Source organism: Trachurus japonicus, chromosome 1 (assembly GCF_045865225.1).
Source record: "Trachurus japonicus isolate A0001 chromosome 1, Traja_1.0".
NCBI classification, from domain to species: domain Eukaryota; kingdom Metazoa; phylum Chordata; class Actinopteri; order Carangiformes; family Carangidae; genus Trachurus; species Trachurus japonicus.
This window is the reverse complement of record NC_140907.1, coordinates 25,709,456-25,731,801: the sequence shown is the minus strand read 5'-3', so window position 1 is coordinate 25,731,801 and position 22,346 is coordinate 25,709,456. Positions and strand designations below refer to the sequence as shown.

At 41.0% G+C, this 22,346-nt stretch overlaps 2 protein-coding genes across 2 annotated transcripts; one reads left to right on the top strand and one right to left on the bottom strand.

Moving 5' to 3' along the window:
* Nucleotides 1-521: 521 nt before the first annotated feature.
* fgfbp1b (fibroblast growth factor binding protein 1b) lies at nt 522-2,205 on the top strand. Its single transcript, XM_085792188.1, has 2 exons — nt 522-549; nt 1,134-2,205. The coding sequence occupies exon 2, from the start codon at nt 1,160-1,162 to the stop codon at nt 1,922-1,924; it is 765 nt and encodes a 254-aa protein (XP_085648314.1). The 5' UTR covers nt 522-549; nt 1,134-1,159; the 3' UTR covers nt 1,925-2,205.
* An 8,602-nt stretch (nt 2,206-10,807) lies between these two features.
* On the bottom strand, nt 10,808-20,646 carry anxa5b (annexin A5b). Its single transcript, XM_085782334.1, has 13 exons — nt 20,558-20,646; nt 20,242-20,285; nt 16,800-16,884; nt 16,261-16,355; nt 15,441-15,554; nt 15,234-15,324; nt 13,362-13,441; nt 13,142-13,192; nt 12,410-12,503; nt 12,136-12,231; nt 11,969-12,027; nt 11,335-11,457; nt 10,808-11,214 (listed from the first exon to the last, which is right to left on the bottom strand). Exons 2-13 carry the CDS (start codon nt 20,242-20,244, stop codon nt 11,152-11,154), a joined length of 954 nt encoding a protein of 317 aa, XP_085638460.1. The 5' UTR covers nt 20,245-20,285; nt 20,558-20,646; the 3' UTR covers nt 10,808-11,151.
* Between the last annotated feature and the right edge of the window lie 1,700 nt (nt 20,647-22,346).

Sequence of the window (22,346 nt, the reverse complement as noted above, 5' to 3'; positions counted from 1 at the left end):
GAGGGCTTGATTCTGAGTGATCTTGAGCCTTAACATCAGTAGGACTGTTGTAGTGACCTTTTACTGGATGCACTTTGTCATTCACCATGTTAAATGTTCTACAATCCCTTAAAACTGATTGTGTCTGTTGTTTTTAGAGAACTGCAAACACAAACAACTCAGTGAATTCTTCCTATAGGCTTGTGTGCATGGGGGGGCTATAACGGGGTAATCTATCTTGTTAAAATCCCTTAGAATAGCCCCCCTCCCACGGTGTGTGAATACGCGCAAATCCATCATCAGTTTTAGTTTATAGTCTCTTTGATCTTCAGTTGAGCTTTGGAGGGCGGGAATTCAGCTCGGGCACGTCAGGTCAGGGCAGAACAAACACTGCCAGGATTTTTCTCAATGGATGCGCGGAAGGGTGTGTGTGTATGTGTGTGCATGTGTGTGTGTTGGGGCGGGAATAGTGGGCGTGCCGCAGCATCCAGGCCTGTGTATGAAAGCCATGTGCGGGACCGCAGACAGCCACAAGCACAAGTTTTACGCACAGGACAGTTGTCATTAACGGTAAGTTTGGCTCATTATTTGACTTTGGTGTTTTAATACTTTGGTGTTTTAATAGTTTAATTTCTTGGGTAAAGGCCTGAAAGACCTGTTTTTTGCTGATTTTTTTGATTTTCTTTTTTATGAATTTTTACCTCAGTGTTTTTGGAAACTTGTTTTATAGGCCTGTGCTGTGTGTGTGTGTGCTTGTGTGAATGTATAAGCATGTGTAGTTCGGAAATTAGTGTTGAAAATGTATTAATGTAAAATATTATTATTTGAATTTAAATGCATGTTTTAACATGGACCCCGGAAGAGTAGCTGTTGCAGGAGTAACAGCTAATGGGGATCCAAATAAACAAATAGCTAGAGTTTTACATTAGCCTGTAGCCACACTGACCTCACAGCAGACTCTTGATTTATAGCAGTTTTTAATTGTATATTTGTATAGGCATGTGCGTAATAGAGTTGTCCTCTGAAACAAATCCATTAATATTTGTTTGCAAGTTGATATTGAGGGCTAAATAGTTTTTGTTTCACTAGATTCTTCTTTTATTTTCCAAGCACCCAACATCTAATTTTAAACATTTATGTCTGTATCTTTCCAGTGTGTAATTGTCTTCTAAAAGTCGACATGCTGCTGCTGCTGAGGACTCTCGCTCCCTGGCTGCTGTTGGCCTTCTTCCTCTGCCAGCAAGTCTCTCTCTCCTCCGGTAAGACTCGCGGTGGCGGGGTCCCATCCGCCGCCAAGGCATCGAGGAGCGGCGGCGGGAACAAGACCGGTGGCGTGGTCCCATCCGCCGCCAAGGCATGGAGGAGCGGCGGGAGCAAGGCTGCAGCAGTAGCGACCGGCGGCGGGAAGTTTTCCCTCAAGAACCAGATGCAGTGCAGGTGGGGGGCGAGAGACGAGGAGGGGGGCGCGGCGGTGAAGCTGTCGGTCAAGTGTGAGAACCCGAAGGCGCGCGTCACAGGCGGGGTCACCGACATGCAGTGTGAGTACAACGGCAAACCGCAGGGCTGCCCCGGGTACCGGTCCGACCCCAAGGGCTTCTGGAAACAAGTGGCCCGCGCGATCAAACGGCTGCAAGACAAAGTGTGCACGGATGAGCGCGCGCAGGTGAAGGCTGGCATGTGTAAGCGCGCGCCCCGCGATGCGCACTTCAAGCTGGACGTCACCAGCTCCGTGATGTCCGCTCAGTCCGGTGGGGACTCGGACATCGTCCCACCGCAGCAGCAGCAGCCCCGCCCTCTCCGCCCCCGCCCCACGACCACCTCCTCCAAACCCAGCAACTGCACGCGCGCGGACCACCAGAAAAAGGCCGAAGAGTACTGCAACAGCTCATGGGCCAGTGTGTGCTCCTTCTTCTTCTCAATGGTGCAGGGGTCATCCGACTGTTAGCCTCACAGCCCTGAGGTGGAGGTGGACTTGATCCGACTGAACAGCAGGATTTATCATGATGAGGCACACGCGTCAACAGATGTTAAAGGGATAGTTCACCCAAAATTCAAATTTCACTCATTATCTACTCACCCTCATGTCGACTAAGGGCTGGGAGAATTTTCAGAGTCCTCCGTGCCTTCTCGGAGTTACAGCGGGGGTCCATAGCAGTATCTGTCCATATAATGGTTGTGAATGGGGCTCACTTTTCTTCATTCAAAAAGACACACCAAAAAACATCCAAATACCTCCATACTGCTCGTCTGTAATGTCCCTCTGGTATTGAAGCCCCGACATGAGAAATTGTTCCGCCGGTCGGTCAGTGCAAATCACGCGAGATTTTCACTGACACAGGAAGAGCAGTGAACTGAGACACGAGGAGCTTCCGCTACAAACAAGCTTAAAATATAGACTTATTTAATTTTTTTCGGAACAATTTCTCATGTCGGGGCTTCAATACAAGAGGGACATTACAGACGAGCACTATGGAAGTATTTGGTTGTTTTTTGGTGTGTCTTTTTGGACGAAGAAAAGTGAGCACCATTCACAACCATTAGATGGACAAATAGCCTACTGCTGCGCGGACCCCCGAGAAGGCACGGAGGACTCTCCCAGCCCTTAGTCGGCATGAGGGTGAGTAGATAATGAGTGAACTATCCCTTTAACTTTGGAAATCATTTATGGTCTGCTCAGCCTTTTCAGTTATAGGACCACATTCACCAATATTTCAAGTTTTGCATTAGTCATACAGGTGTGCATATTTATCATGTGTTTATTTTTCTATGCAGTCATGTTTATAAATCCTATAGGTGAAGATTTTACCTCCATTAAATTCAGTAATTTATCACCTTTGACTCCCTGTAGTGGGAAGTTCAGATACTCAGGTAATAACATTTAGAAGTACAATTTAAAGACCTACCTGAATAAGACATTTTATTTATATCCTATTAGCACCTTTAGGACACATAAGGACACTTCACACAACAAAAAGCACTTAAGATAGACATACAGACGTGCATACAGGTATAAAAGGAATGGAGTAGGTCAATATAAAAGGTCTGCTAGCTGTAGTTGTTTTTTTTTACCTCATTATATTTCCTTTTCTGACATTCATTTAAAATTGGCTTTGGACACAACAGTTAAAACACACAAAGACAGAACAAGACACAAGATTTTACATGATCTGGACTTGGATTAATTAATCAATTAATTAACTTTGAACTGAAAACAACTACTTTCTGCCACTGCGTCTGTTCTACACTCACAAATCCTAAAGTCAGTTCAGGATCTGACATTGCTTTGTCTAAGTTAAGTCAAGTTTTTACTTGTTATAGAATATTTTTGGAGTGTGATTTTTTTTATGATGTTTTTTTTTTTAAGTTAAGAACCTGAATGTTTCTTCCACCACTGTTTATCACAGAATTGACAATTTGTGATTAAAGAAGAGTGATGCTTTATTCTACCTCTGGTGAACTTTATCATTCAGCCACATATGAACATGACTGAATTTCTGCACCAGGAATAATGTTATACATTTGTACAATGTGCTCTGTTGCCTTGAACAATATAAAACATTTGACCTTTAACAAGCACAGGCAGATGGTTGTATGAACACCCATATAATATAGGAATTGGATTGTAGGCTAAATGTGAAAATAGACACTGAAGAACACCAAATTATCTATTTCTGCTATTTACTCTGAAGCAGTGTTGTTTCTGTAAACAGTGAACAGAAGTTTTTTCCAACCAATACAAGTCAAGTTTAAAGATTGTATACCTCCGAGTGTCAGTTTTCTTTATTTATGTGGCCTAATCATGTGTCCTCTCAAGATATAACGATCAGTTTCAAAACAAAAATGCTCATCTGTCTTGTCCTGGTGCTGAACTCAGAAACCTAATTGTGATTCCTGCTTCCCGAGGACTCACAGTGTTGAACACCTTTAAAACTACTTAAAGGTCATCTTTAGAAACAGTATAAAGCTGTGTAAGACATCCTCAGAAATTTGAAAGGGAGTGGTGTGTCAGGATGGGGACACAATTCTTAAAAGGTTAAGTTCACAGTATTTCATCATACTCCCTAAATTGTTAAAACGTTAAGTTCACAATTGTCAGGTGCCTAGTAAAGAATAAAATAAATATCTGAAATTGATATGAGTTGTCTAGCAGTCTGACTTGGACAGATCAAGGGGATATCAGCCAAGGTTGGAGCCTGTTCCCCTGCAGAATTAATAAATATATACTATTTGACTTGTTTCATTGTGACGACTGAAGATTCACATGAATCACTTGCATTAGAAATACATAATGAGTTTACTACTGGAGGACTGTTTCTGTTCGTACAGTATGGGCACCTGACTACTGTTTAACTAGACTGTAAAAAGCAAGTTCACAGTAGCACTTGTTCTTGGAAAACAAGACTTTTTAGGGTCTTTAGGATCTTCTCACATAGTGATGAATACACTTTCAGGCAGATGAAACCATTTGTGAATCACACTACTGTTGGCTAACGTGCCCTCAGGTCAAAGTACCACATACTTGCAGGGCCCTCCAGTCTCTCTAATGACTTTCTGAGTGACAGCAGCCAACTGCATTATAGCAACCCTCGCCATACAACAAGACTGGAAGCAAAGACTGCTATGATCCAGCTGTGTGTGTGTGTGTGTGTGTAATCCCTGAACAAGTGCAACCCCAGATGTGGATTTTTATGTTTTCCTGTCTGCTCTTGACCTTTCATCACCTCTGACCTGCTGCTCTTTGTCCCCTCAAACACACACTTAAAAAGCCGGCTGGGGAGTAATTTCCACCTTTTAACGGAAGTCCGCTCTCTTTGATGGCACAAAAGGGATTTTTTATAGACATATTGTTTTATTGACTCGCTCAAGGTCACATTCCATCACCACCACACAGCCAGAGAGGAAGTAGTTACAGGTTAGCGGTTAAGGAGGAAATGGGGAAACCATCCAAAAGTCTGTGCTGTCATGATCCACCACCTTTTCATCACCTCTGTGAATCATGATGTGAGTTTATTTCTGCTGTGCCTATTGGGCTGGAACAGGCTTTGATGAAAAGGTGATCCACCATCAGGATAGTGTAAGATAATTGGTTTAGACAAAGAGCAGAAGAACTGCAGAGTCTGGTTGGGTTTTTAACTCTCTGCACTTCAAATGGTGGCATGTGTAGCCAATGTCCAATCTAAATTACTCAGTTGATCAACAGCAGGCAAGTAATTCTTAGTAATTACTAAACATTCACAGCTCTCTGTTTTACAGAGGGTTTGCCTCTTGCTTATGTTTTAAACAGAGCTTCACCGGCTCTTGACTGTCGATCAAACAGAAGGAACGTGAGCTGAGCTGCTGAGTTCATCGTTCATTTTCTGAAACACTACGTAGCTGTGTCCCAATTCAGGGACTGGATCCTTCTTGTTTCCATAGTGAAGAGTAAACTTTGACCTAACGAGCCATCACCATCAAAGATAAGTCCTTGAATCTGTAGTAAGAAGGGGAACAAACATAACATTAAAGTCTCATCATCCATATGGTTATCATCATCAGAGGCTTATTTACGCCTCCATCGGTGACAGAGCTATACGTTATTATTCATTAGCCTGATTAATGCTAGTTCAGTATTCACTCACTTTTTCGTTTCAATATGAATCAAGTTTCAACAATCTTGCAGCGCTAATTTTGGGTCTCCACCAACTCCTGAAGGAAATATCTGGCTCAATGCTCCATAACTGTGGAAGGAATCTGTGTCTGTGTGCTTGTTGTTGCTGAGCAGGTTATGGACAGTGGGTTTTAAGAGGCTTTCTATGAAGCGAAATCCATATTCATTGAACAGGGGATTTTTTCCTCACATTTTATGGAGTGAATAATTAACTAATTTAAAGATAAAATAACTGAAAGATAAATCAATTTTCTAAATCTGTCCCAACCGATTAAGTTAAACTGGGAGTGGTGTGAAAGCCTGTCCACAATACAACCACTTGTTTCCACGCAGGCCTGATAAAAGATCTTTAACTCAACAGGTACTGGATTTTAGCACTGGTGACATGTTTGCTCTTGAAGGTAGGGTGTGTGTACGTGACTGTGTGTGCGAGTGTGAGAAAGAATGAAAACATTGACTCTATCATTTGGGTTTTCAGTGGCTTACAGTGCCAACTCTGTACAGTGTAACATTAACACCACACACATTCTTGCCCACAGGCATGTAGGCTAATGTACCTTATAGATGTGATTCATAGATTTGTAATTCATAGATGTGTAGGCCTACAGTAACATACAGCAGACATATCAGATGTCTGCTCAGATGTATATTCTTAATTCCCTTGTTTCTAAAACATGAAGATATTTAACCTCAAGTTGTAAAGTAGCAATATGGAAACTGTCTCTTGCCTCCATCTGCCCACCAGATGTCGTCACCTGACTCCACCACGCCCTCCTGCTCACCCCTTTGTTCAGTAATCACCCAGCCCTGACTCCCACACTTTCCCTACCTGTTTCCAATCCACTAATCAGCCCACAGTGTACAACACAGCAGTTATTTGCCAGATCACCTGTTACCCGTTACTTTCCTGAATGTCTAAATTTGGGTTGTCTTTCCTGTTGCCTTGTACAAACCGTGAGAGAAAGTATTGGTGTCCAAATAGCTTTGAAATACAGAAAGTTAGATTAACATTTAGGCATCACTTCAGTGGTACAGCTGGATAGGGATAGGATTCTAACTACCGTTAATCTATATGCTGCTAACCATCTATTAAAGCATGGGATCCTCAAACTTTACAAAACGCAAAAAAATAAAAAATAAAAATAATAGAGCCCTCTTCCGTCTCTCCACCCCATAAATCAGTAAAAACACTGTATCGTAAACAGTTGTAGGCTCAAGAGTGTGTTTGAAGCTTCAGAGATGGTTTTGTATCAAAGGGAAAATGTTGCTTTGGAAAACTTACAAGAAATTGGTGGACACACCCAAATCTGAGGGAAACGTGCCAGTGAAGGGGGTTTACATGGAGTATAGTGACATCATTACTCTCCTTTCATTTCCACCTCGAGGCAAAATAAAGCTCCTTCGCGGCGTCTGAAAGCATTTTCCGAAGCTGAATGATGTACTCCACGACTAGTAAACAGACTTTGACGTGTAAAATTGGTGGAATGCCCCTTAATTCTCCACGCGTACAGTTTTCAGTGACATGAAAAGCCTGCAAGTACAACAGATTCGCAGCCCTGTCAAGATAAATGCTCTCCAACTGTCAGTAACCCCTGTAATATTTTAATGAGGTGAGGAAATCCCTGAAGGAAAACCCATTAATGTCAGTAACTATTAACGTGTCTGGAGTCATGTTTTGGTATGTGTGCCCTTTACATATCTGGCATAATAGGTGCAAGCTTCATCTTGTCTCTGTAAAAGGTGGTTTTGATGCTTTACAAACCAAACTAACACCCGTGGGAGCACTGGCCTTTGATTACTCTACTCAAGGTATTGAGATATTGTCTTCTAAATCCTTTGAACTTTACAAGTAAAAAGCATGCTCAATCATACACAAAGCAGATCCACCTTTGACCAGGTGATTTACTGCTGAACAGGTGAAAACAGGTCTCTAAGCCAAATAGATTGTTTGATGGCATTTGTTCTTCTCCGGAGCGTTTCAACTTTGACTTTGATGTCAAAGGAAGGAACTGGTCTTTGCTGTATTTGGGACACAATGAGAGAGAGAGAGCGTTGGCTTTTCTGCACATTGAAAGACGAGAGAAGCTTTCCTGGGTTTAGTATCATTAACAGAGGTGAGAAAAATACATAAGCCACAAGGACCTTTTTGTTACGAAAAACTGGGGACTGCAGATCACCTGAAGGTCAATGTTTGGATATATTTTTGCCCCACCAGGATTTGGTTGGGTCTTTTAAAGGGATAGTTCAACATTTTGGCAAATTGGCCCATTGTCATAATCCCTATAGTTTTAGGAGTCGGTCCGTTACATTTAATTGTTGGTGCAAGCTATTTTTAGAACAACAGAGCAGAGCCGTGAGCTGCTCAGAGCTACGCTACCGAGGCTCATGGGATTTCTTGGTTTCCCTCATCAAACTCATCAAATACACAATCCAACAACTCCAAAACGCTCTCGTGGACAAGTTGTGACCTGCACATTCACCATGCTATGAGATAATAACAGAACGTTATGAGACAGAGTTGTTTTAGAGGTAAATTCCTGCAAAACCGCTGATGCACGTTCCTGTCTGGGGCAGTTTTTTGCCAAAATGTTGAATTATCCCTTTAAAACAGTGCCTCCCAACCAAAGATTCGAGATTTGCTTGATTTTGATCCACCAAACCCACACACCACTTAACCTTCCTTCCTTCCTACATACCGTACTATGTATCCACCCACCAACCAACTGAGCTCTGGCAGTTTGTACAATGCAGTATCTGATTTGTGGTTTGCATGGTGCCTCTTATCTTCCAAGTTGTATTTTAGCAACTTGAATCTCAGTATACCTGCCAGTAGATTATATCGCATTAATTTTCTCTTGATTGTTTTAACGTCTCTACAATGGTGACAGTCACAACCAGCGGTGTATCGTTTTTGCGTTGCTGTCCATCCATCTCATTCCCATGGACACTGAATCTTGTTAACGCCTTGATGCAACCTCCTCAAATGGTGTGCAAACATCCACTAGGACTCAAGGATGAACTGATTAGATTTTTAGTCAAAGATCATGATCACAGTGACCCAATCTCCTAAAATCCTTTCACATTTGACACAAATGTCCACTATAGGACTCGGGGATGTGATTAGATTTTGGTGGTCAAAGGCTAAAGGTGAAGATCATGGGGACCTCAATTAACACATTTTATTCATGAATTAAGACTTAACACTGTAATTATGATACAATTTCACACAAATGGTTAGTGTCGTTGGTTGTGGGATGGTTTGACATGAAAGACTTAAACGTGACTCTGAAACCAGTGAGCCTATATAATACCAGGGAACGCCCTCAGGAATTTCACTGTTGTGGATTTGTGACAGCTTCCACTGCCAGATTACACTGTGGTTTTGTAGTCATCACTTGGTGTAAGGTCATGAGAGCAGCGGGGAAAGTCAGTCCCATGCTCTTTCATCAACAGTGACATTTAGCAGTGTTGACATGAAACCATCCAAAGCTTCTTTTTTTTTAAACAAATGGATAATGTGCCTTTCTTCATTTTTTGCAATTGATGAAATCCGAGTAATTCTACAGACTTCATCCTGCATTTTATCACTGCACCACTTATCCATTCCCAGGACCCGCAGGGCTCCTCACATGTGTGTTTTGTTCAACAAAGCACAGCTATGTCAAAAAACAAACAAACTTTTCTATCATCCATGAAGCCTCACTTTTGAGAAGCTCCAGTGTTGTAGAAAAGTTTGGCATTTTGCTTAAAAGAGGAATTAATTGATCCATAGCATCAGTGTTAGCTTTGGACAGATTTGTTCCATTCATCCCCGGTTGCAAGTTCAGACAGTTAAGAAAGTTTTGTCATCATCGGTGTGTAACGGCAGCTGTGACTGGAAAAACAAACTTCCCATCAGAGTCAACTGGAGCTTGAACTTCACAGAGCTTCAGCCAGTGTGATGAAGGAGGGAAAGGGAGGGGAGGGGATTGGATGTCAGGAGGGGAGAAAAACATCAGAACCCGACTCAACGCTTCACTAAGTAGTTCAGATCTGACCTACAAAGCTGAGCGAACCCACGCCTACCCACAGACTTCCACACCCTAAAACACGCAAAAACAGCGAGGGGGAGGAGTCGGAGGTATTGTTCTTCCTGTGGCTCGAGGTGGCCTGACCCCCACACCCTGCCGTTCAGACCTCGTTATTGGCTGCCTGTGTCTGTGGCAACAATCAATGGCTGCCGCTTCTGCGGAAAGAATAACAAGAGTGTAACAGGACCTGAGGTAACCCCTCCTTCAACCCAACACACACACATGCATACACTAAAACACAAAACATTTTCTTTTTGCATCATTTCAGTTGCAACAGTCACTTTTATTCTAATCTAAAGGTGTTAATTCAGGTGCATGAGGCCATCAGGCCATCAGGTTACCCTAAACAACTATAAATGAAAGTCCATTCATTTGCCTCACTGTAGTGTTGACACTCTCAAAACCTGGACAAATTAAACCTGTGCAATGACCCCTGTGATTTGGGTGAACTGACATGAGACTCACGTAATACTTTCACAACTTTGATTATCCTGCAACTGCATGATCAATATTATTGCTGTATTGACAGCAGATAATTTAGATATGCTAAGAGTGTGTTTATGATGTGTGAGAAGTTAGGATCAAGTCTTCATAATACATAAGATATTATTATCAAAATGTTAACCATTAGATATTAGGACTTATCAGGCAGAATGACTGCATCCAGACTATGAAATTATTGGCCTGGACTATAGTTATTATTGATTATGTATTTGTGCATTGGCATTTTTATCCTGATAAATGGTTGAGCAAGGGGATATTTTTTTTTACTGTAGTTTATAATCATGCATCATTTCAAAAGAAATCACTGTGTGTAAAAAGTAAGCTGTTAGTGTAGCTGTCAAATAATATGCAGTGTTTTACAAAGAGCAGTGGATTACTCTAAATATAGTAGAGTAAAATGGAAATGTTTATGTGTAAGTGTCTCAAAACTGACTAAGAGAGCTAAGGTGTTTTTCATTGCTGCCTCATAGAAGGATAAATGATGGCCTGGATGCTCTTTGAGGTGCTGTGGTGAGCAAACAGCTGCTCCTTTAAAGCTGCTCTTCCTCCCTCTAGTGGTCATGAAATGTCAGTGCATGTTTAACAAATCATTCACTCTTGCACTACATCAAATGAAACATTATTTATTGCATATTGATTCTGCCGTACAAAGTGCAAAAAAACAAACTAATGTAGTCAGATGCTTTGGGATCATATATGATTAAACATTGGCTATAGGGAAGATATTAGTCGACCAAAAGCTTCATTAATGTGAACATGAACAAAATGTTAGCTACCCTTCAAAGACAACGTTTGGACTCAAGATTAAAAAAACCTGATGATGCTGTGTCTCACAACACACACAGAACAAAGAGTTCTGTTGAAATGAACTTCGAATTTGTATTAGCTTGTTTCTGTGAGTTGACGAAGAGGCACTTCAGGTGTGGTTCCTGTTATTGCTTGTTGCCACGATTACGCGTCATCTCCACCGCAGAGCAACAGTAAAGCCTTACGGTAGTCGCCGCCGGTATCTCCCTGTAACACAAACATGCAGTAAAAGTTTAAGAGAGGAGGCAGGGGAAAGGATTCAGAGTGTCAACCGGTGGAGGTACGTGTTAGTAGTGTGTGAGTCATGCAGTTTGTTGATCGTTGTACCTTGATCATCGAGTGCAGAGAACAGGCGAACTTCCTCCTGAACTCAGTTCTGATGTCCATCATGTCCACCTCGCAACGAGACGCCATCACTCTGATCAGCGTGTTGTCGTCAGTGCCCGCACCCTGCAACAGACACATAAACATACGCCCTGATAAACATAAACAGCATAATTGCATAATAGCACTGATTTTTTTTTTTTTTTTTCCTGTGGACTGTACACGTGGTGGTCACGTAAATGTGATTTGACAACAAAAAGTGCATACAGACTGCAAAAATATGTCATGGCTGCACAATTTCCTACATAAATGATTGAAAATAGAATTAGATCTGCATCAAAATGACAGACATAACTCCAGATAATCTGCTTCTCTGGCTTATTGCCCATCTTTTTTTTTTTTAAAAAATGATTTCCATCTATCTATTTCTATGTTTAATGGCTTTGAAAGAGTTTTCCACATCATCAAGATTGATTTTATAATAACGATTTTACTTTACTGTAAGACAAAACTCCTAAATCTGTATGAGGAAAATTTAAGGTTGCAAAATCCCCCTATAATACCATCATCAATCAGAGGTATGTTAATGTGTGGTGTTCAAAAATCCTCACTCTAAACCTCCACAGCTGTTGTTTACCTTCATGGCGTAGTACAGAGTCTCAGCAAAATAGCCTGGGACACTCCTGGCACACTTCACTGTAAAGCAAAGACAGAAATGATTTAGACAATTTGAAAATTGTTGTTATTATAAAAAAAAAGAAGAAGAATGCAGAACTGGTTTAAAAGTATGGATTTGTCTCGTACCCACGGCGAGGAGCAGGTCTCTCAGGCCGCCAGATGTTTCCCTCTTGATGCTCTCCTCCATCTCATACCCAGACAGCTTCATGTAAGCGTCAAACACTGAAACACACACACAGCTTCAGCATTAGACTGATCGTGAAACAAGTGCACACTAAATATGGCAAACTAAATATGGTAGCTTTCTCACGCTTGATGAACACGTCTCTCTCTGTCTCTCACACACTCACACACACACACACACACACACACACACACACACACACACACACACACACACCTTTCCTGAGATGTTCGGCGCTCCTGTTGCCCAGGATGGTGACGAATGCTTGTTCATCAGTGCCAAAATGCTCCTCTCCTGCCTTGAACAGGGCCTGGAATGACAACAGTAATGTAATGTACTAATGTACCACTATCACACTAAGTTCATCCTTTGAAATCATCCAAAAATCTAAAAACAGTTTGAGTTACAATCAATTCAAGTGCGATCATTCATTCATTCAGGTTCAGACTTTAAGACTAAAGATGAAGTTAAGTTCAAATATATTATAATGAAGAACATATTTTACAAATTGTAGCTCTGGAAATGAGGCCAGACAGTAATGCCTGTTTTTGGCTGATGCAGCAAATTAAATACTGGACTAATTAAAGCGCACACAGATGCAAAAGGTCTTAAAAAATCAAAAATGAGATGGATTAGAAGAAAGCAGCTCATCCTTTATATACAACTGGACAATTTCTATGTCTCTTAAATATCTTTAAAACTCCACAAAGAAATTTTCAGATTTCTTTACTTGCTCTCTCCACTAGAGGGCGTCACAACATCATCATAGAGTCGCCCTCACATAGACACAACACTCCGCTGATCTTGCTCAGAGCCCAACAGTTAAATCCTGTCCACAAACACATGTGACAGTCACACCCGCAGACAGAAACACAAAGACAACATTGATGGTGAGGAGCATAAATAGGCTATTTTATTTACTGACCAGAAATAAAACTGCTGACTCACCTGAGCATCGTTCTCGATCTCTCCGTTCTGGATCCCCCTCTGTCTGCTCGCCTGAGGAGAGACAAAGCATGTCCATCATAAATCAAACACCATGTTACAAAGCGCTTTATACATCTATCACCCGCCCCAAAAACCGTTGTTCAAAGCAAATAAATGACTCAATAAAGGCCTCAATAAAACAAGGAAAAGAGGAAACTGAATGAAAATGAGAGAAGTTTACCTGCAACAGAATGACCAGAAGTCTCTTGAAGTGACCTGAAGTGTCTCCACACACGTCCTCCTCCAGGTCGGCATCATACTCTGAGGGAAACAGACAACAACACACAACAGTGTTTTAATAATTTTTTTTTACAAGATTAAGACACTCTTGTTTTGTAGTTTTAAAAAAAGGAGAGAAAAAAAACACTCAGGTTTCCTTGATTTTCAGAGTTTTTCTTTTGCAGTTGGCAACACACATTTCAAAACACTGCTCACAGTTTCAAAACACTGCTCACAGTTTCACAACAGCAACCACTGTAGGCAACAATGATTTGAAAAGTGCAATCATCATCTTTCAAACTAGTGTGTTGTTGTTTTTTCACTCAAACTCAACAACTACATTGCGTGGTTATTTGTGTGCTGTTGTAAAAACTGTAACATTTATGTTAAAAGCCTAAATATAACAAAAAAAAGCCTAAATTAGATGGTGACCTGCTGCCTCCTCTACATCTTACAAGAAATCTAAAAACTACGTTGAAGTTGTGAAGTTGCACACACTCCTAATCAAGACAGAGCACAGTTTCATTCATCAGTGATTTGCATGAGAGTTAATTTTATTATCACTGCACGTCTGATTCATTTGAGCACCAAAATAAAACGCAGGTGTGCATTAATATTTATTTACACCTCCACCACTGTCTAATAACCTTTTAAACTACTGCACGTGTATTATACTGTATATGTGAATATGTGTGACATGTTTTGAGGCAAGAAAAAAACATTATTTTTAGAGCGTCATTCTCCTTTTTATTCCTTTTTATTCTAAAATGCAGTCGAAAGCTTCTTAGTCCTTGAGTTAAGAATGTTTAGCCAAACGTCTGTTACCTCAGTCAAGCCCCATTTGATTTTGTTAAACTCTGGAAAACCTTGTTCAATAAGGCTCTTTTTTTGTTTGTTTGTTTTTTTTATAGATATACCTACAATAATTGTAACTGCCCAATATAAATGAGTAAACCTTTCAGGAACAAACATCAGTACAAGGAATGAAAACTACTTCACTTCAGCTTTTGTGGTTTCCCACTCTGTCAATCATTAGCAACTACTGGCAACTTCTCCAGAAGCATCTTTCAAAACTGTGATGAAATTAAAAACTTATGACACAGATGCATGTGCAAACTAATTTAAAGAATGTAGACCACACACGCCACACTGGCAGATACTGTGCACGACACACGGTTTTCAGCCAATGTCAGGACTTCACCTTCTCTGCTCAATTTCTGTGGTTTCTGTGTGCACACGGCCCTGCGGTCTCCTGCCCTTTTACGGGCATTGATGAGACAGTTACCTATGCTAATCCTATGTTGATTAAAGTATATATTTTTTGGCTTTTCATGCCTTTATACGATAGGACAGCTGAGAGTGTGACAGGAAATGGGAGGCAGAGACGGGGGGAATGACACGCAGGATAGGGCCGTCCGACGCGGGACTCGAACCGGGGCCGCCTGCAGCGAGGACTACAACCTCAACACATGGGGCGGGCGCTCTACCAACTGAGCCAAACACCGCCCCATCCTATGTTGATTAGGATCAATTGGCACGCACTCTCAACTCACGAGGAGATGGCATATATCAATTTACAGTAAGAACACAGCTGCGAACATTTCTGCTGTTTAAGAACACGCTGATGAATTTGACGAAGAGTTTTTTAAAGAAATTTCTTAAGAGCAACTTAAGAAAGAATCTAAGAAGATTCTTAAGAAGATATTGGTGAATGAGGCCCAATGTTTTTTTTTCCTTTGATTTTGTTACTTATTCTGTTTTGAATATTTACAGGGTGAAACCAAATGCAAATGCTATGTGTGTGTGTGTGTGTGTGTGTGTGTGTGTGTGTTACCCTGTTTGTAACCAGCGATGATGTCCTTCACCTGGTCACAGGATCTGGAGGAAAGAACCTCCACCAGCACCTTCTCGTCGGTTCCTGCCCCCTACAGGTGAAAAGGTGGAAACGTCACACGCTTCACGTTTCAGTTTCCAGCTGTTTCTGTCTGCTAAACATTTCCAGCCCCGTATGCTCACTAGCGAGCTGTAGCACCTACTGTACCTTGATGGCATTGCGGAGTAATGTCACATCGTAAGCGATGGGTGGGGTCATCAGAGCCACGATCAGGGTCTCGAATTTGCCTCCGAGCTCTCCCTTCAGGTCGCTGATCAGATCCTGTCGTGCAGATACAAAATGTTCTGGACTGAGTTCTGGTGCAGCACGAATGTGTGACAGCACTGTGACGCTGTGCAGTGAAGGATTTCACCGGTTATTGTATGTGACTAAATGAGAAGATTAATACCACTCATATCTCTACAGAGCTGCACGAACATATCGTATTAACACGTTACGTTACGTCACGCACTGACCAGTAAATAGTCCAGATCATGAAACCACCGTCTGTCATTTTTAGACTTGGGTGAAAATAATCTTCATATTATACAGATGTGTGTGCAATATCTTCTTTCTCAGTCCTGAATATTTGCCTCCTACTGCTTAAAGTGTGCGTCCAATTTAGCATTGTTTTTTATCATTTAAAGGAGATTTTAACATGTTGCATGTTAGATAAGTAGAAAATGAGTTATTCTAATTAAAGGAGAAATGCAAAAGCTTTTGTAATTTATCTAGTTTGTAGTTTTAGCTAGTGTAATATGTGAATGAATGACTTTCTTTTCACAGATCAGACTGAATGCATACAGGTAAAGCTTTTAAGGTTACAAAGATACACTCAGTTCCTGGGGAGGTAGTGGGATTCAAACATGAATAAACATGACGTGTGTGTGCGTGTTTGGACGACATGCTGTCTGGAGCACAGCGGCCCCCTCATGTTGGAGCTGTGTTATATGTTATGTGATGTAACGTGCGATCAAGGCAGTCTAACCTTTCCAAACAGGGTTTTGTAGGTGGCCTTGATCTCCTGCCTCTGGGCGTTGCTGCGAGCCGTCAACAGCTGCAAGATGGCATCCTCGTCGGTCCCTACGGCAACAAGCGCCATGGTTACTCAGGCCAAGGTGTGAGTGTTTGTTTTAGGATTATTCTCACGTGACAACATCGTGTGTATTATTACTGTATTACATAACGACAGACGTTCCTCCGTCCGAGCAGACTGTCGACTACGAGTATTTCGCCCACATAATTGCAGCCTTCAAACGTATGGACGCCATATGTGTTTACTCCGTGTGTGTCAAGTTTCCCCTCTCATGCGTTCATGAGTCACTGCAGTGCGGGCGGAGCTTGGCGCAGACCGCCGGGATTACCACAGTAATTGTTCAGGCAGGAACTCTTCAAATAACTCCCTCCCATTGGTCTGTTGAAGGAGTACTACAGACTGTCGTGCATCCAGCGTATCGGATAACACGCTGCTGATAACAGATACAGTATACAGTACACGCACGCAAACACAGGCACGCATCAACTTACCCAGGCCTTTCATGGCCTTGTGCAGGGCCTCAGCATCCGCACTGGCACTGAAGTTTCCGCTGGCTTTCACAGTTCCCCTGCTGGCCTGTAACACAGAGGATGTGCACACAAGGAGGGTTATTTTTTTTAATGTAGTGAGATTCCCATCAGCCACTGTGAAACATTTATAAACAATATTACAATCAATCAAAAACAGGTACAACAATATATCATTGTTACTCACAATAAGAGGATACAACCCCTAGAGCACACAACAACTAATTCAAAACCAATAGCTTTATAATGTAAATACTCAATAAATGTCAAATACAACTTTCCACAGTTCAGTGTGATAAGAAAAAGGTAAATAAAAATAAAAGAGGGATCTATCCATTTCCATTTCAGAGAAGTTATAAACATGTAACTCTTGATATTTCCTCCATCACCTGACTTGTTATATCACTCAATAACTCAACCTGTAGATAACTGCTGACATAATTATTGCAGTAAACATATTAAATATCTCAGATTTGTTTCCATGCAATAATCAAAGACATTCCCTTCTTGAACATACTGTGTCCATATATGAGGTATTCAAAGATTTCCTCCCTTTAGATGCACTAACTAAAGTTAATTCTGTAAAGACCCATTCAGATGTGCACACACACCGTCTCCCATTACACTGCTTTATTCACACATTCCCACTACGTAAAAAAAGAAGAAGAAGAAGAAGCATTTTCCCACCTCATCTTTTAGCTTTTGATTTGCCAACAATCTGAGACTTGTTCTGTGTTATAAATCAGATGGATGAAGTGAAACTAAATGGCAAATCAATAAGATTATGTGGCTAATCATTGCTTTCAGTGTGGACCAAATATTTCAAAGCAACAGACTGACTGATACTGACGACTGTAAGGATGTGATAAGGCAGAAAAACATTAACTTTAAGATTGATTTTTAGTGAGTGTTTAGTGCCGTGACAATGCGCTCCAGTCTTCACAGACCCCACCCTGAACCTCTGACTTATTAACAATAAAATAGTCGAGCGCCTGCTTCATATATCGAGGGGCAAAGAGTGAGCAAGGGGTGGTGTGTGAGTGTGTATGTGTGTGTGTGTTTAGGGAGGAAAACCACGGGAATGTCTCAGGAATTCTCACCCTGATCGTCCAACAACCAGGATTTTGTCTTTCAATGCAGGATGAATTACGCAAAAAAACATCCGTGAGCTTTCCTTTTCTTTTTTTTTTTCTTTTTTATAAACACACTCAGCACCACAAGCTAAACAAAATCTAATCAGACGGCTGCTCGGGGTAAACAAGGAGACATTTAGACAACAACAACGTCACAATGTAGAGATCGTCTCTGCTGGAATGTGGGACTCAGACTTTAGCTGCTGTATCAGAGTGGAGCCAGTTCAGACACGACTGAGGTGGGGAGGGGGCTGAGGGGGTTCCTGTGTTGACCGTACACATATGTACAAAGGCGCAGACTAGTGACACCACACAGCTCATATCACTAACTCCTTTCCCACGTTTATGGACGTTGTTACCATAGAGACAAAAGAGTACACAATCCATGTCAGTCACTCACTGCGTAAAAGGGAAGTCCCCTATCATAAAGTCATAATGTATCTGGATGTTGACTGTCGATAGTGCAGAGCTGTGAATGTGAATATTAACTCCTTTGCAGATAAAAAAAAAGATCATTGTGATCATTTTCACTATTCAGAGTGCAGTTATGAGTTATTTAAATGGTTAATATTTTAAATGTTAATATATTCTGGTTTATTCAGTGAAGGAAATGGAGCAGATACAATTTTTAAGAACAAGATAGAAAAAACTTATCAGACATAAATAAGGTGGTATAATAGGCCTACATGTTTTAAAACATGTCAGTGTGTCTTTAAAAGTACGAATATGAATATTAATACTGTATTTTTGGAGAGTTTCAGTGAGAAAGTGAGGCTGCTTGAACTTATGACCTCAGCGTTTCTGAAATCCTGCAGCAGTAGTGGCGCCAAGACCATTTTTTCCCCTACTGAAGACTTTCAGTTTTTAAATACGCCACACACAGCAGCATTTTTCATTTTCATTTCACTTTTTTTTCTCCCTCCTTTAAACAGCAGGTCAGAGTCGTGTTTAACAAATGTTACTCAAACAGGAGTAAATTAGGCTTTTGTCAGGGACTGTTTTCATCTGCGAATTAATACAAATACCAGGTGCAAGTGAGTATCTACACCTACAATGCTGTGTACGGTATGTGGGATTAACTCAACACAAGCTACAGCATCGTTGATCATGTCGCCCAGCGCAGAGGTCACAGACTCACTGATTGGTTGTAACAGTTTCTGTCCAACACTGCAGCTCTGCGCCACAAAGGAACATGCTACATCAGGCTTCAGCTACACAGACATCATTTTCACCGGATTTGCTGACAACAAGAAAAAACAGATACCACCAGGTTTATCTTCTCAGTCAAGTCAGATTTTAGTTTATTATAACTGACCCCCACCCTCCACCCTCCCCGACAGAGACTGATAGGCGCCACATCCTCATGAGAAATGATCATGATTTATATTATTATTATTTTATGATGACGGACCAGCTCCACCCTGATGTGCAGTAAAAATGAACTGGTTCCCCTTTAAGAGAGGGAGGGCGGCTTTAAGCAGCTGCAGACGAGACGTGGAAACAGGAGTTTTAAACAGAGAGAGAGAGAGAGAGGTGGAGACCCACCCGAATGGCATACAGCCCACATGAGTCATACACCAAACTTCCCAACTTCCCCAAATGAAAACTCTCTACAGCTCCACAAACATGCACACGCACACACACACACACACACTCTTGTCTTTCTATACTTGCAAGGAACGACATGATACAGTATCTAGGTCTTTACCCTGCACCTCTTCCTCAAACAGCATTATGGTCTGGTCCTCACAAATATAGTAATACAATCCTATACACATACAGAAGACATTTAAAGCACCATAAACTGTAAAGTTTCATCAATAAAGGTTATTGGTTATTGATTATCTGTTGAAATAAACCAAATTATAGACGTCTGTTAGAGTTTTGACTCAGCTGAGGGGACATGGTTTGTCTTGTCCAGATGTTCTGTCATTGGTTCAACATCCTATAGATTCAGTACTGGTGTGTTTGGGATCAACTGTAAAGACATGTAAACTTGTCTAAAGTAGAGTGAATAAATATGCATCTGTTTCTAAACAGTCAAGACAAAGTCCCAGTATTGTATAATGTGGATTGAAGTGGGCGTTGTCTTGGAGTTCACGGTGTAAAAACAGCTGTTGAGTCACAAATTTGCATAAATAACGGTTTTTTATTTACAGTACACACTAGTTCAGGTTTTATTACTCTGGTTGTAAGTTTGATATAAAGTTTGCATTGTTCTTAGGTGAAACGGTAATGTTAGGAGACTAAAGTGTTAAGTGAAAGTGACTCACCATTTCGTCAGACTTGTAGGTTTATTCAACGGTAGGAAGAAAATCTGTTGAAGAGAGAAACACGTCAATGCTAAACTGAGGACTTGGAGAAGTTTACTTAAAACGTCAGTGTTTAACTTCTTTACTGTCTTTTCTTTTAAAAACAAATTCTCAGTAGTAGCTGTCAAACTTCCGTGGACTCAAGAAGACATGTCCGCCTTTTGTCTACAGGTGGACCCCGGATCTCGCTCACCTGACTGACTGATGCTGCTAAACTTTCTCTGGAAAAAGTTAAAACGAGAACCTGAACCCTCCACGGTGATGTGGAGCAACTTACCGCAGAGAAGAGAAGAGCAGCAGCAGCAGCGGACAGAAGGAGCTCAGACTGAGAGAGACCCGGCGGAGAGCAGAGAGGAGGAGGAGAAGGACGGACAGAGAAGCCCCGGCTCGGAAAAAGGCGCTGCGCGTGAGTGTTGTATGACGGGTGCGCGTGTGTGCGCCACACCCAGTTGTGGCACTGCCCTGCTCCCGAAGCACTCTGGGAAATGTTGTTTTCCTCCTCCCTCAACATCTGTATGATCATTTTTCTCATCTGTTTCTTTCTTGCAATCGTTTCAGTTTCAGTTTTAATTTGCTTTCTTTCTTATTTCTTCTTTTTTTCCCCGTTTGACCTCATTTACACTGTAGCCGGAGGTCTTTTTGTTTGACAGGAAAGTATCACTAACGTTTGCTTCCTAAGTATAAATAGACTTCCAGAAAGTGATTCTTTCCAGACCGCCTATAGTCATTAAGCTCCCTAAACCACACATTCAATGATTTCACATCTTTTCCAACAGAGTGCACTGGCTGTCTTGGAAAGGTCCAAAGTCCAAAAGTTTATTCTGTTTTACAGTTAAAGGGATCTTGGTTTCATCCTGAAAAACATCCTATAAAATCTCTCCAGGCATTTTGGATTTTTGGAAATTTTCTTTTAGTTTCACCACAATTTTATATTGCTCAGTGGTGGTAGCAAGATCATAGGGGTCATTTCAGCTGTATACAGAGTTGGGACAAAATGTTTACTTTGAAAAATGTGTTTTTATTAGTAGCGTTTATACCAAAGACGGCTTTAGAGTATCTTTGTTTATACTGAAGATAGAGACGCTGAGTAACTGGTCAGTCATGTGGTTGTTTTAGTTTTCACTTTATTTAGCTTTATTTAGGTCAAGGAATTAAACCCAAGTTAAGTAATAATTGAGATCACTGCACTCATCAGAGTTCATCTCAAAGACACTGGATTGTTTCAGTGAATTGACTGTCAACTTGTGCTTACAACGGTCTCAAGGTTGAACTGAACTTCACCTGAGGCAATCATCTGTAACTGACACCGGGGACCTGAGACGGCTGGTTTTTGATAAAGAAATCTGAGGTGTGATAAAAAATAAACACAATAATCAAATATACATTTAATATATAATTCTTGACTTGTTAGTCAGAACATCTCCACATAACCAGACCAAGTCTAGAAACAGATCAGGTGGAGACTTGGCACCAAACTGTTATCACAAGGGTGAAACATAGGTCCTACTCAATGAAGAATGTCACCCTATAAAACACATTGATTAGGATTGTTTCTACCCTGAATGCTTTCCATTCTCTCGTCTTTTGCTTTGGCATGTGTGGAATCTACATGCCATGTCAATAAATGACCAACTCAACAGCTGAGTCCTCCAGATCAATTAACTAAACAATGAGAGAGAGAAGACACAATGTGTGTTTGGTATTAAAACCACACATACAGTATGTTTGTGTTAAAAATTAGAATCAGGCTTATTCACCTCTTGAAATCACAAGACAGACATTTTAGGGTGATCGGTGAGCTTTTATTTTGAAAGAAAATTAAATGGCACACTTCATTTCCCCAAACATGTTAATATAAAAATGTAAGTGATCACATAAACAAACCAGATGTAAACGTACTTGCACCCATCCTCTGAAAAGATGATCAATTTGTGCATTATTTGTTTTCATTTACAGAGGTTTAAAATATACTGATACAACACAAAAACAATATGTAAAATGTTACAGTCCATTAAACACACATATTAGGCATCCAAGCACATTCACACACTCCGTCTGAGTGCATT

Excerpts from the sequence above, each read along its gene's own strand:
- fgfbp1b (XM_085792188.1), top strand. The coding sequence starts at position 1,160 with ATGCTGCTGCTGCTGAGGACTCTCGCTCCCTGGCTGCTGTTGGCCTTC.
- anxa5b (XM_085782334.1), bottom strand. Across the intron at positions 15,325-15,440 it reads TACTCCGCAATGCCATCAAG|GGGGCAGGAACCGACGAGAA; the intron begins GTACAGTAGGTG and ends TTTCACCTGTAG. Across the intron at positions 13,193-13,361 it reads TTCTGGTCATTCTGTTGCAG|GCGAGCAGACAGAGGGGGAT; the intron begins GTAAACTTCTCT and ends GTCTCTCCTCAG.